At 31.1% G+C, this 13,147-nt stretch overlaps 1 protein-coding gene across 1 annotated transcript in view; it reads left to right on the top strand.

The window, feature by feature from the left end:
• Positions 1-51: 51 nt before the first annotated feature.
• LOTGIDRAFT_170168 (hypothetical protein) overlaps positions 52-13,147 on the top strand; it is a gene marked incomplete at both ends in the record, with an annotated part of 18,664 nt that continues 5,568 nt past the window's right edge. The window contains 18 exons of the mRNA XM_009068805.1: positions 52-213; positions 493-540; positions 1,044-1,235; positions 2,331-2,459; positions 3,022-3,128; positions 3,796-3,911; positions 4,232-4,311; positions 4,740-4,792; positions 6,629-6,741; positions 7,532-7,620; positions 8,097-8,214; positions 8,527-8,669; positions 9,012-9,140; positions 9,463-9,575; positions 9,932-10,020; positions 10,370-10,589; positions 10,933-11,071; positions 12,070-12,080. Of these exons, the coding sequence (XP_009067053.1) occupies positions 52-213; positions 493-540; positions 1,044-1,235; positions 2,331-2,459; positions 3,022-3,128; positions 3,796-3,911; positions 4,232-4,311; positions 4,740-4,792; positions 6,629-6,741; positions 7,532-7,620; positions 8,097-8,214; positions 8,527-8,669; positions 9,012-9,140; positions 9,463-9,575; positions 9,932-10,020; positions 10,370-10,589; positions 10,933-11,071; positions 12,070-12,080 (2,051 nt within the window). The remainder of the gene's footprint in view (positions 214-492; positions 541-1,043; positions 1,236-2,330; positions 2,460-3,021; positions 3,129-3,795; positions 3,912-4,231; positions 4,312-4,739; positions 4,793-6,628; positions 6,742-7,531; positions 7,621-8,096; positions 8,215-8,526; positions 8,670-9,011; positions 9,141-9,462; positions 9,576-9,931; positions 10,021-10,369; positions 10,590-10,932; positions 11,072-12,069; positions 12,081-13,147) is intronic.

Genomic DNA, 13,147 nt, shown 5'->3' on the forward strand with positions numbered 1-13,147 from the left:
TAAAACTCTTTCAGACTGACTTTAAAAAACAGTTAACAGTTTTGTGATAAAATGACAGGAAAGTTTCAATTTGCCATTGACCGTGGTGGAACGTTTACTGATGTCTGGGCTAAATGTCCTGATGGACAAGTTGTGGTCACCAAGTTACTATCAGTTGACCCTGGTAATTATCAGGATGCTCCGCGGGAGGGGATTAGAAGAATTCTAGAACAGGTTTGTTTTTTTTTATCTTAAAACTGAACTTTGTTATGTATATTAGCTCTCATACGACATATTTTACTTTTTATCTTGAATTAAAAATGTTAATTTTCATCCAGGTGAAAAAAATATGATCTAGGTAAAAATTAGTTGTTTTAATTCAAAATAAAAAGTGAACTATGTTGTATTTAAGCCACTATATTTATGGCTTCTATTTTTATCCATCAGAATTTTGTTTGTTGAAAGTGTATAGATGATATTATCTTGACAAACATTATATATGTTAATATTTAGGCATTATTTAATCAGGCGAATATTAGAACAGTATTTATTATGATACAGGTATATCACCCAGCCCTGTTTCATATTGTATATAGATCTAAACTGATCTAGGGCTATGTATATACATACTAATACAGGGCAAACAATTTGTTTCTTTAGTCATGAAATATTTAAGATTTGTAAATACATTATGTTAACTCTTTCTGGAGAAAATATTTTGCTTGTTTATAATCAAATTAAATGGCTGACAATTTGAGATTTCTTGATTTTACTTGATGCCAGCAAGATGTAAAATAGTTTTTTCACATTGTTGTCCTTCAAATTTCCCTATCCGTTCCACCAATCATACCTTAAGTGATATTTAGATATACCTTAAGTGATACAATAGAAAACACATATCGGTATATAGAAATAGACAGTGAAATTTCTGGTTTGAGGTATATTTGAAAGTATTATGTGATTTTCGTGTGTTTTAAGACTATTAAAGGACATTCAAGACCCAAAAATACTGACTGTTCCCCTTTGAATATCTTGTTTTACTTGATATAAACTCTATTTTGTAGACTAAAGGTATTGGAATGCCAGCGAAGGAAGCTATAGATACTAGCGATATAGAATGGATTCGAATGGGGACCACTGTAGCTACCAACTCTCTGTTAGAAAGAAAGGGAGAACGTATGGCTCTGGCTATAACTAAAGGTTTCAGAGATTTATTACACATCGGCAATCAAGCTAGACCGAATATCTTCGACTTGGTAAGTCAGCGTCTGCACAATGTCAAGTTATTACGAACTGCTTCATATACCTTGAAATCAATAGCCACCTTTCTTGTATCACAGAAGTTTGTGAAGGCAGTGCTTCCGAGAGTCTGCCCAGTGTCAGCTTTAACCCCTTAATCCCTCAATTACTTGCACAGTCAATAATTGTTAACAGGTTTTCTGTCAGGGGTTTGTTAATTACTCAGCATCACATAGTCTTACAAACATCTCAATAACTTAATAAAAACACAGTAACGTACTGTTTGTGTTTGTATGCTGCCCACAATGGGCATATACTGGGTATGCAATAAATCTTATCATGTATCATGGGAGAGGGGTAGGGCTGGGCGATATACCAATATCATGATATCACCAATATGGCCCAGCCCTATAGAAGGGTAATATAGGCAAATATCTTTCCCCCAATCCTTTTCTTTATTAAGTGAATGTCAGCCTCTCTTACCTGCATCACTGACAGGGGGAAACCGGGTTGAAAAATCTGAAGGTATTATCTCGACCTATATTGGGATTGAACCCTGGAACTTCAGGTTAATGAGAAAGCATCTAACTCACTGAACCACATGGCTCCCCTCTTCTTGATTGAAGAAATGTATCAAGTATTGGTAAGAATAAAAAAGAACACATGTTTCAATTTTAATATATTTATATTACTCTATATTTTATATCATTATATCTCATTCCATTCACATTTATTTTTCCTTTTGTATGAATGAATAAATTGTTTTTCAAAATATAATAATCAATATTTTTAACACCATCTGATGTTTCCACGGCAAAAAGTATCGAGTATCGCACTGATCTAAATAAGAATCCAGAATCAATACAAGCAAGACAATTCCGTCAGTCAAAAATCTTGTCCAAAGAATGCCAAAATCAGTAAAAGTTGTATAGTAGTGGATATCTCCAAAGAGAGGTACCATTAGGTGTATCGAAAAGAGTAAGCATGGTCTGCTTCGGGTGCAACACTCGCCAGTACTATATAGGTCAACATCATAAGATACAACCAGATCAATTTATGACTGACCAAACAAATCATTCAAAATACCTGAACATATGAATAAATTACTCTAGGAAATAATAACACCAGAAGAGTTGTATGAAGATATAATAGAAGTCAATGAAAGAGTTGTTTTAAAACAGGACAGATGTGAGATTAATAAACCTAACGTCAAAACAGTGACTGGTAAAACACAGGAACAGGTCAGTCATGTTTTTCAATTACCTCCTTAAAAAGTTGACATGGAAAGAGTCTAATAAAAAATTAGACCTAACTTTCATTTCGTTTTTTTTTTATAAGATCACAGTAGGGTCTAACATTCGTCAAATTGACCTTTTGACCTAACCTGCTTTAACCAATCAAATTTATGCCTTGTGTTGGGGTTTTGTGATGTGATCAAAAGGTGTATTTTAAGGATCAATAGACTAGTTCATCAAGTCCACTGAAAGATATGGCCATTTTAAATAACGAACACATTGCTGATTAGACCCAACCTATCCTGAAGTGACTATACTAAAAATATAAACTAATGAAAAAAAACGAAACGAAAGTGGAAGTAGCATCTTGTTATTTTAATGGGACGATGAACCAAAGCTGCTTGGCAACTCAGTACAGAAAAGAGCCTCTGACTGTTGGAAATCTCAGAGAATAGGCTAATGCCACTGCCCTGACAAAATTTCCCTCATTGTACACTGCATAGAGAAGAGTCATCTTACTGTTGAGTTGGTTAATCTCTTCATTATTAGTATAATAATATTATTTCAGTTAGAGGTATGGCAGACTGTAGATGAAGAGTTATTAAGAAAAGATTTAAAGACAACATTAGAAAAGGGAATAACAAGCTTAGCTGTTGCTTTACTCCATTCTTATACGTAAGTAACAAATCAAGAAGAATACAATTTTAACGACAGTGTGACACATTCAGAACACGACTCTCTTTAAGCTAGGTCCGAGCCAGTTTAGTTTTAGTTTTTACCTGTAAGGAATACATATCAGCGTGAGCCGTGGTAGCTCAGTGAGTTAAACGCTTGCTCGCTAACCTGAAGATCCAGGGTTCAATACCGGCATAGGTCGAGATAATACTTTCAGCTTTTTCAACCCGGTTTCCCCCTGTAAGTCATGCAGGTAAGAGGGGCTGACATGGATGAAGTGGCTAGTCGTTCAGATGGGACAATAAACCGAGGCCCCGTGTGCTACAGGCTGTGCATGTTAAAGATCCCACGACAGTTGGAAATTAACGAATAGCAAGCTAATAATGATGTCCTGGCAAAATTTCTCTCATTGCACCCTTCTTCATTGGCACACATGGTACAGAAAAGTAGGACGTAAAACCTCATTCATTTCATTTGTATACATATCAGCATTCTGTTTCACAAAAATCAGACAATAATTTTATTGTTATTATGGAATTTCTCATTGTAAACTTACAATCAAACTCTTATTGAAAGACCCTTTCAAGGAACAAGTTCCAGGTGCCTGAACAAAATCAGATTGTATAGATCTTTCTTTGTGTATTTTTAACAGTGTCTTTTGTTTCAGATTTTCTGATCATGAAGTTGAAGTAGGAAGAATAGCGAGAGAAATGGGATTTAAACATGTTTCTTTATCATCTGATATCATGCCCATGATACGTATTGTACCTAGAGGTTTTACAGGTAACAAGTCAATTATCATTTTTCTGCCCCATGTTTTTAGGGCAGACTATTTGTAGTCCCTGGGTCCCAGTCAGTCATCATATTTTTTGGTCTTTCCATTGTACTAAGAACTGAAATATTCTGAGAGACCTGTTGATAGTGTCTAGCTATGAACCTCAAAATGCTAAATAAACTTCTTCCAGTCTCAAATATCATTTCTAAATTACCCTGGCTAACCACGACCATAAACTAGCCATTTCCATTCTTACAATTCAGCCTGTCAGTTATGAATCAATAGTTGATAGTTGTGTATGTTTGGAAGTTTTATTTCTATATTACAGCGTGTGCTGATGCCTATCTAACTCCGTGTATTCACCAGTATGTTAAAGGATTCTCTTCTGGTTTTAAAGATGGTCTAAAGGTAATAATACGTATTAGTACTCTTAGTTGTTTGAAACAGTTTGACAAACAACACAGCAATATTGTCTGAATCCTTTCTGCCACTACTCAACAATATATGTGTTTCTGTTTTGAAGTCAGTTTTGGTTTGTCAAAAATTAGCACATTCTTTTTATTTATATTGTATTTTTGCACTCAGAATCTGACTCACAAGATTAACACAAAGAGTCCACTTTAATTTGAGGTAGTATAAGTATTATAAGACAGTAATAGGTCAATCTAGTTTCATATTTCTATTAATTCTACCTAATAACAAAGTAGACTGTTCAATGATATATTGAGGAACTGTAAGATTTGGAGGAAGGATAAGGTTACTTTCTTCGTTCGATTGTCTCTGATGGTAAACTATCATGACTGACAACTCTTGACTATGTCAGGATATATTTTCAGGATACCAAGGTACTATTCATGCAGTCTGATGGTGGATTAACACCAGTTGATAAGTAAGTCCTTTATTTAGATAAGATTTAGTTATTGATATTATAAGCAAGGCAAGTCATGTTCACTTTTCATGAATACAACTGGGAGGTCATACTTCAACTATTAGCTCTTGGTGCTTGAGTTACAGTCCGAAGTTTCATAGTGGGTGAAGTGAGGGCTTCAGGACTTGCTCCTCCTTCCTGAAAACCTGATGCGACTTGGTCTAGTAAGCATAACTTGCAGAGCTGGAGGAAACTGACCTCTACAAACTTGTAAGAAATGATGATTGGAGAACAGCATGGGAGCATGAGAAATTGTTAATTTTTTAGGTTTAATGGATCTAGAGCTATATTTATAATGTAGGTTTAATGGATCTAGAGCTATATTTATATTGTAGGTTTAATGGATCTAGAGCTATATTTATATTGTAGGTTTAATGGATCTAGAGCTATATTTATATTGTTGGTTTAATGGATCTAGAGCTATATTTATAATGTAGGTTTAATGGATCTAGAGCTATATTTATCTTCTAGGTTTAATGGACCTAGAGCTATATTTATATTGTAGGTTTGATTGATCTAGAGCTATATTTATATTGTAGGTTTAATGGATCTAGAGCTATATTTATATTGTAGGTTTAATGGATCTAGAGCTATATTTATATTATAGGTTTGATGGATCTAGAGCTATATTTATATTGTAGGTTTAATGGATCTAGAGCTATATTAATATTGTAGGTTTAATGGATCTAGAGCTATATTTATATTGTAGGTTTAATGGATCTAGAGCTATATTTATATTGTAGGTTTAATGGATCTAGAGCTATATTTATATTGTAGGTTTAATGGATCTAGAGCTATATTTATATTGTAGGTTTAATGGATCTAGAGCTATATTTATAATGTAGGTTTAATGGATCTAGAGCTATAGTTATATTGTAGGTTTAATTGATCTAGAGCTATATTTATATTGTAGGTTTAATTGATCTAGAGCTATATTTATATTGTAGGTTTAATTGATCTAGAGCTATATTTATATTGTAGGTTTAATGGATCTAGAGCTATATTTATATTGTAGGTTTAATGGATCTAGAGCTATATTTATATTGTTGGTTTAATGGATCTAGAGCTATATTTATCTTCTAGGTTTAATGAACCTAGAGCTATATTTATATTGTAGGTTTGATTGATCTAGAGCTATATTTATATTGTAGGTTCAATGGATCTAGAGCTATATTTATATTGTAGGTTTAATGGATCTAGAGCTATATTTATATTATAGGTTTAATGGATCTAGAGCTATATTTATATTGTAGGTTTAATGGATCTAGAGCTATGTTTATATTGTAGGTTTAATGGATCTAGAGCTATATTTATGTTGTAGGTTTAATGGATCTAGAGCTATATTTATATTGTAGGTTTAATTGATCTAGAGCTATATTTATATTGTAGGTTTAATGGATCTAGAGCTATATTTATATTGTAGGTTTAATGGATCTAGAGCTATATTTATATTGTAGGTTTAATGGATCTAGAGCTATATTTATATTATAGGTTTAATGGATCTAGAGCTATATTTATATTATAGGTTTAATTGATCTAGAGCTATATGTATTTTGTAGGTTTAATGGATCTAGAGCTATATTTATATTGTAGGTTTAATGGATCTAGAGCTATATTTATATTATAGGTTTAATGGATCTAGAGCTATATTTATATTGTAGGTTTAATGGATCTAGAGCTATATGTATATTGTAGGTTTAATTGATCTAGAGCTATATTTATATTGTAGGTTTAATGGATCTAGAGCTATATTTATATTGTAGGTTTAATGGATCTAGAGCTATATTTATATTGTAGGTTTAATGGATCTAGAGCTATATTATCAGGCCCAGCTGGAGGAGTTGTTGGTTATGCTCTAACTACCTATAATAATGAAACTAAACAACCAGTAATAGGCTTTGATATGGGAGGTTAGTAGAAATTTATTAAAGAATATTTTGTGCATTTTGGTCTTTACAGAAAATAACCCAAGTACTAACGGTCTGAACAATGAACCTCGAAATCAAAAAAAAACTTCAGATTTATCTGGATACTATATATGTTAGATTGATAATGTTTGATATTAAATGATGTACAACAGACATCTCTATGTTATTGTAAGAACATCAACTAATATTTGATATCAAATGATGTACTACAGACATCACTATGTTATTGTAAGAACATCAACTAATATTTGATATTAAATGATGTACTACAGACATCACTATGTTATTGTAAGAACATCAACTAATGTTTGATATTAAATAATGTACTACAGACATCACTATGTTATTGTAAGAACATCAACTAATATTTGATATTAAATGATGTACTACAGACATCACTATGTTATTGTAAGAACATCAATTAATGTTTGATATTAAATAATGTACTACAGACATCACTATGTTATTGTAAGAACATCAACTAATGTTTGATATCAAATGATGTACTACAGACATCATTATGTTATTGTAAGAACATCAACTAATGTTTGATATTAAATGATGTACTACAGACATCACTATGTTTTTGTAAGAACATCAACTAATGTTTGATATTAAATGATGTACTACAGACATCATTATGTTATTGTAAGAACATCAACTAATGTTTGATATTAAATGATGTACTACAGACATCACTATGTTATTGTAAGAACATCAACTAATGTTTGATATTAAATGATGTACTACAGACATCACTATGTTATTGTAGGAACATCAACTGATGTTAGCAGGTATGATGGTCAATATGAACATGTATTTGAAACTACAACAGCTGGAGTTACTATACAAGCACCTCAGGTTAGAGTCTCTTAATATTGATTGTATGGGAAAACCACTTTAAGGATTGTAAAGAGTTTTTCAAAAATTTTTATGTGTATCAGTGACACTGATAGCATCAATTTACACCATTCCAATTTTCAATCAGATTTCTGTGGTTCTTGCGTTTGATGACATCACTTATCGTGAAGAACTTTCTGTGATACAAGCATATTTTGCAATTAGTGACTTCATCATACACTTAATTTTAGTGGAATTGCAGGAACCACAGACATCAGATTGAAAATTGGAATGGTGCAAATTGATTGCTAGTCCATGACAAACCTCTTGGCAATGATTCTGTAAGTTTAATAGCTTAGGATCCTATCTACCATCTGATCATTGGCTAACAAGTTGAGAAATATTTTACAATTATTACAACTGTTATTACTACTCTGTTCATGTAATCTATCTCCATTATTTAAGTTGAAATAATATAAACAATATTTTCTATCCAGTTAGATATTAATACAGTAGCTGCTGGTGGAGGTTCTAGGTTATTTTTTAGATCTGGAATGTTTGTAGTCGGCCCTGAATCAGCCTCAGCTCATCCTGGTCCTGTTTGTTATAGAAAAGGTATGGTGTATGTTTACAGGCCTGAATAAATGTCATTGTTACTAGTAGGAACACAGGCTGAAATAGGTCAATTGTCTGAAGATTGGTGAAACTCAGAGTATTTATTTTTTCTATATTTTTAAGCTTCAAAACATGTTAAAAGTAGTACGGGCACTATGATGCTGAATCAGTACATCATATTCACTATACTATACACCACAATAACCTAATGTATAGCGTGGTCATGTTTCTATGGTTTGAATTGTTAAAATGGACAACAATTGAATTCATCTCATCTCATTTTCTAGTTTTGATTTCTTCATATTTAAACAGGTGGACCATTAACAATAACTGATGCCAACTTGTGTCTGGGTAGAATATTACCTGAATATTTCCCAGCTATATTCGGTGAGAATGAAAATGAACCATTAGATAAAGCTGCTTCCTTGAAAGCCTTTCAACAACTCATATTGGAGGTAAAAATTTATTTTCATTGTTCTTTAGATATTTTGATTATGTAAATCGTGTTCTATTAATTCCTATAAAACTTAATGTTTTATCTCGCACACAAGGCTGCTTATGATATCTAAAGACTTAGTGATAATGATACTGGTTTAACTGGTATTACATAAACCACAGACATCTGACTGAAAATAGGAATGGTACATATCAATGCTTCGCACCTTCTCATCAAATATTTTTTGAAAAATTGGGGTAGGTTAAAAGGGATTGTGTGATTTTTTGTACAATTCAAGTACTTCTGAAGACTATTTTCATAAATTTTAAAACAAAAATTAACTTATGTTGTCTGTTTCCAGGTGAATGAATTTCTGTCCGGCCAACCAGAATCTAGTTCACAAAGGTCAATGACATTAGAAGAGGTTGCTATGGGGTTTATTGAGGTTGCTAATGAAACAATGTGTCGTCCAATCAGAGCTCTTACTCAGGTTAGATCTAACTTTTTCGGTTTAAGTTATGAATTAACAACCATATTGTACAAGGATAACTACTGAGATCCTGTCCTTGGCCAAACCTCTTGGCATTGATCTTTCCCGAATTATCCATATCCATATACAGCTGGGTCGACTGGAATAATGATGAAAAGATGATTTATTCAGTTCATTGGACTTTCTCACACAGACTGTGATTAGAAGTTAAGACCACCATTTGTTAGAGAAATTGAGGTGAAACTTATAAAAGGACTGTTCACTGTCAATTGTTTTCAGGCGAAGTAAGATCTGTAGCTTTATGCTCTGGTATTAATTGCAGGCTAAAGGTTATGATACCAGTCGTCATGTTCTGGCATGTTTTGGAGGAGCTGGTGGACAACATGCGTGTGCTATAGCTCGATCACTGGGCATGTCACAAGTCTTTGTTCACAGGTAAACAAGTTGAGATTATTTTTCACTGCATTACATACCTAAAAGTCTAAATTAGACTTGAAGTATTGTTAAGGTTTTGTTTTTTCCATTATCTTTCCTTCTGTTTAGTTTTCAGCTGATTTTAATTTAACATGATATGCCTATCATAGATAAATTTTTTGTTGGTACAATCTCAATTTATTGACATAAGTTTTACCGAAACAAGATCTTCAGATAACTGACCTATTTTCAGACTGCTTCCCTACTGAAATAGGACAAGTAGTTCATGCTATACGATCGTATAGATATGCTGATATCCTTCTAGTTTATGACTATTATAAAGTCTATTTTGATGATAATGTTTATATTATTTATAGATATGCAGGTATCTTGTCGGCGTATGGAATGGCGCTAGCTGATGTCGTGCATGAAACTCAGGAACCGTGTTCTAAAACATATCAACAAGGTAAGTTCCATTTTTTTAGATTAAGAACCTAACACACATTTTCATCCAATCAGCATTAATTAATTTTTCTATTAAGTGGATACTTAATCATTAAGAATTTCTCAATCATGTGATATTTTGACTGACAGCTAGAGTAAGGTTCTGAATAAGTGATGAGAATGTTTTTATTATTTATATAAGCTAAGCCTGAATGTCAAAGATAACGTTTTTTTTTCATTTAACATGCAAGTTTAGTCGTACAAATTTTTAAGAAACAGGGTCGAGATCTGAATGGTCCATTGCCGTTCATAATCTGTTACTAAGAAGACCTTAGAAATCTATAATAATAGAATATATACGTCTATTTTAGCTGAGTATAATTTTATTGACAGTAGAATTGGTGAATTAGATAAGAGATGTAGAGAGGAACTGATAACTCAGGGTTTTAGTGAAAACACAATTCAAACAGAAATATTTCTACATCTTCGATACGACCGAACAGATTGTGCTCTGATGGTCAATGCTGACAGTTTTCCACCCTCGTCTAAAACTTCACGATATGGTGATTTTAGATCTGCTTTCTTACAAAGGTTGGTGTAGAAAGGGATGAACTGTTTTAATCACCCTAAAATCAATTCATATCTGACATTCATATTTCTTGTGGACATATATTTCTGGAATGACCCACAAAATCCAAGAAAATGGAGCACCCCAAATAATTTCACTGTTTTGATTTAAAATGATAATAAGATATTAAAGAGTGCCTTGAGGTCTTGTGTCCAGTTTTCATATAAAATTGTATCTTTCCTGCAATAATTTCTTATTGATATGACTCGATTGTGAAAACGCACAAAGACATTTTTTGTTAACTGCATGCTGGGCTAATGATAAGAATTATGGCAGTTTAAATAAAGCTACTATATTATATTCCAGATATAAAACAGAGTTTGGGTTTATAATAGAAGACCGGAAGATAATGGTGGATGATATCAGAGTAAGAGGGGTGGGGAAATCATCAGCTGCCTCCAATATTAACATTCCTTCTAGCTCCGAGACACCCAGCCCAGAAAAGGTACGTGTGTCAAAACTTTTGATTTGTTGTTGCTTCACAGAAGGTTTACTCATAAAAAGCAATCAATGTTACATGTCAGATTAGAGAGGTTGACATTGAATGCAACGTAGTGTGCAATGAGGGAAATTTTGCTAGAACTTGCACATCCTGTAACTAATGGGTCTTGGAACACGACACCATTTCATTGTAATTTTCTTCTAAGAACATCACTGACAGACAAAAAATTGCTTGGGTATTTTCTAGGCCTTTGACAAGATCAAATCCTAAAATATTTCCAGACTAGTTTGTCAGTGATCATATAGTCAGATATTTGCTAAACGTCTGAGACCTCAGTTACAATTTACCAAAAATGCATAAATTGTCTCTTCAAGGATGTCATTACCAGTAAAAAAGAAATGTTATATTTGATATCTAGTAGATAGTATAATGTTATTATGTATCTTGTAGATAGTAAAATGTTATTATGTATATTGTAGATAGTAAAATGTTATTATGTATATTGTAGATAGTGAAATGTTAATATGTATGTTGTAGATAGTATAATGTTATTATGTATATTGCAGATAGTGAAATGTTATTATGTATATTGTAGATAGTAACATGTTATTATGTATCTTGTAGATAGTAAAATGTTATTATGTATCTTGTAGATAGTGAAATGATATTATGTATCTTGTAGATAGTAACATGTTATTATGTATCTTGTAGATAGTAAAATGTTATTATGTATATTGTAGATAGTAAAAAGTTATTATGTATATTGTAGATAGTAAAATGTTATTATGTATATTGTAGATAGTAAAATGTTATTATGTATATTGTAGATAGTATAATGTTATTATGTATATTGTAGATAGTAAAATGTTATTATGTATATTGTAGATAGTATAATGTTATTATGTATGTTGTAGATAGTAAAATGTTATTATGTATCTTGTAGATAGTATAATGTTATTATGTATATTGTAGATAGTAAAATGTTATTATTTATATTGTAGATAGTAAAATGGTATTTTGTATCTTGTAGATAGTAAAATGTTATTATGTATATAGTAGATAGTAAAATGGTATTTTGTATCTTGTAGATAGTGAAATGTTATTATGTATATTGTAGATAGTAAAATGTTATTATGTATCTTGTAGATAGTGAAATGATATTATGTATATTGTAGATAGTAAAATGCTATTATGTATATTGTAGATAGTATAATGTTATTATGTATATAGTAGATAGTAAAATGGTATTTTGTATCTTGTAGATAGTGAAATGTTATTATGTATATTGTAGATAGTAAAATGTTATTATGTATCTTGTAGATAGTAAAATGTTATTATGTATATTGTAGATAGTAAAATGTTATTATGTATATTGTAGATAGTAAAATGATATTATGTATCTTGTAGATAGTAAAATGTTATTATGTATATTGTAGATAGTAAAATGTTATTATGTATATTGTAGATAGTAAAATGTTATTATGTATCTTGTAGATAGTAAAATGTTATTATGTATATTGTAGATAGTAAAATGTTATTATGTATATTGTAGATAGTAACATGTTATTATGTATCTTGTAGATAGTAAAATGTTATTATGTATATTGTAGATAGTAAAATGTTATTATGTATATTGTAGATAGTAAAATGTTATTATGTATATTGTAGATAGTGAAATGATATTATGTATATTGTAGATAGTAACATGTTATTATGTATCTTGTAGATAGTAAAATGTTATTATGTATATTGTAGATAGTAAAATGTTATTATGTATATTGTAGATAGTAAAATGTTATTATGTATATTGTAGATAGTAAAATGCTATTATGTATATTGTAGATAGTATAATGTTATTATGTATATAGTAGATAGTAAAATGTTATTATGTATATTGTAGATAGTAAAATGTTATTATGTATATTGTAGATAGTAAAATGTTATTATGTATCATTGTAGATAGTAAAATGTTATTATGTATATTGTAGATAGTAAAATGTTATTATGTATTTTGTAGATAGTAAAATGTTATTATGTATATTGTAGATAGTAAAATGTTATTATGTATATTGTAGATAG

Source organism: Lottia gigantea (genome assembly GCF_000327385.1).
Source record: "Lottia gigantea unplaced genomic scaffold LOTGIsca_94, whole genome shotgun sequence".
NCBI lineage: Eukaryota > Metazoa > Mollusca > Gastropoda > Lottiidae > Lottia > Lottia gigantea.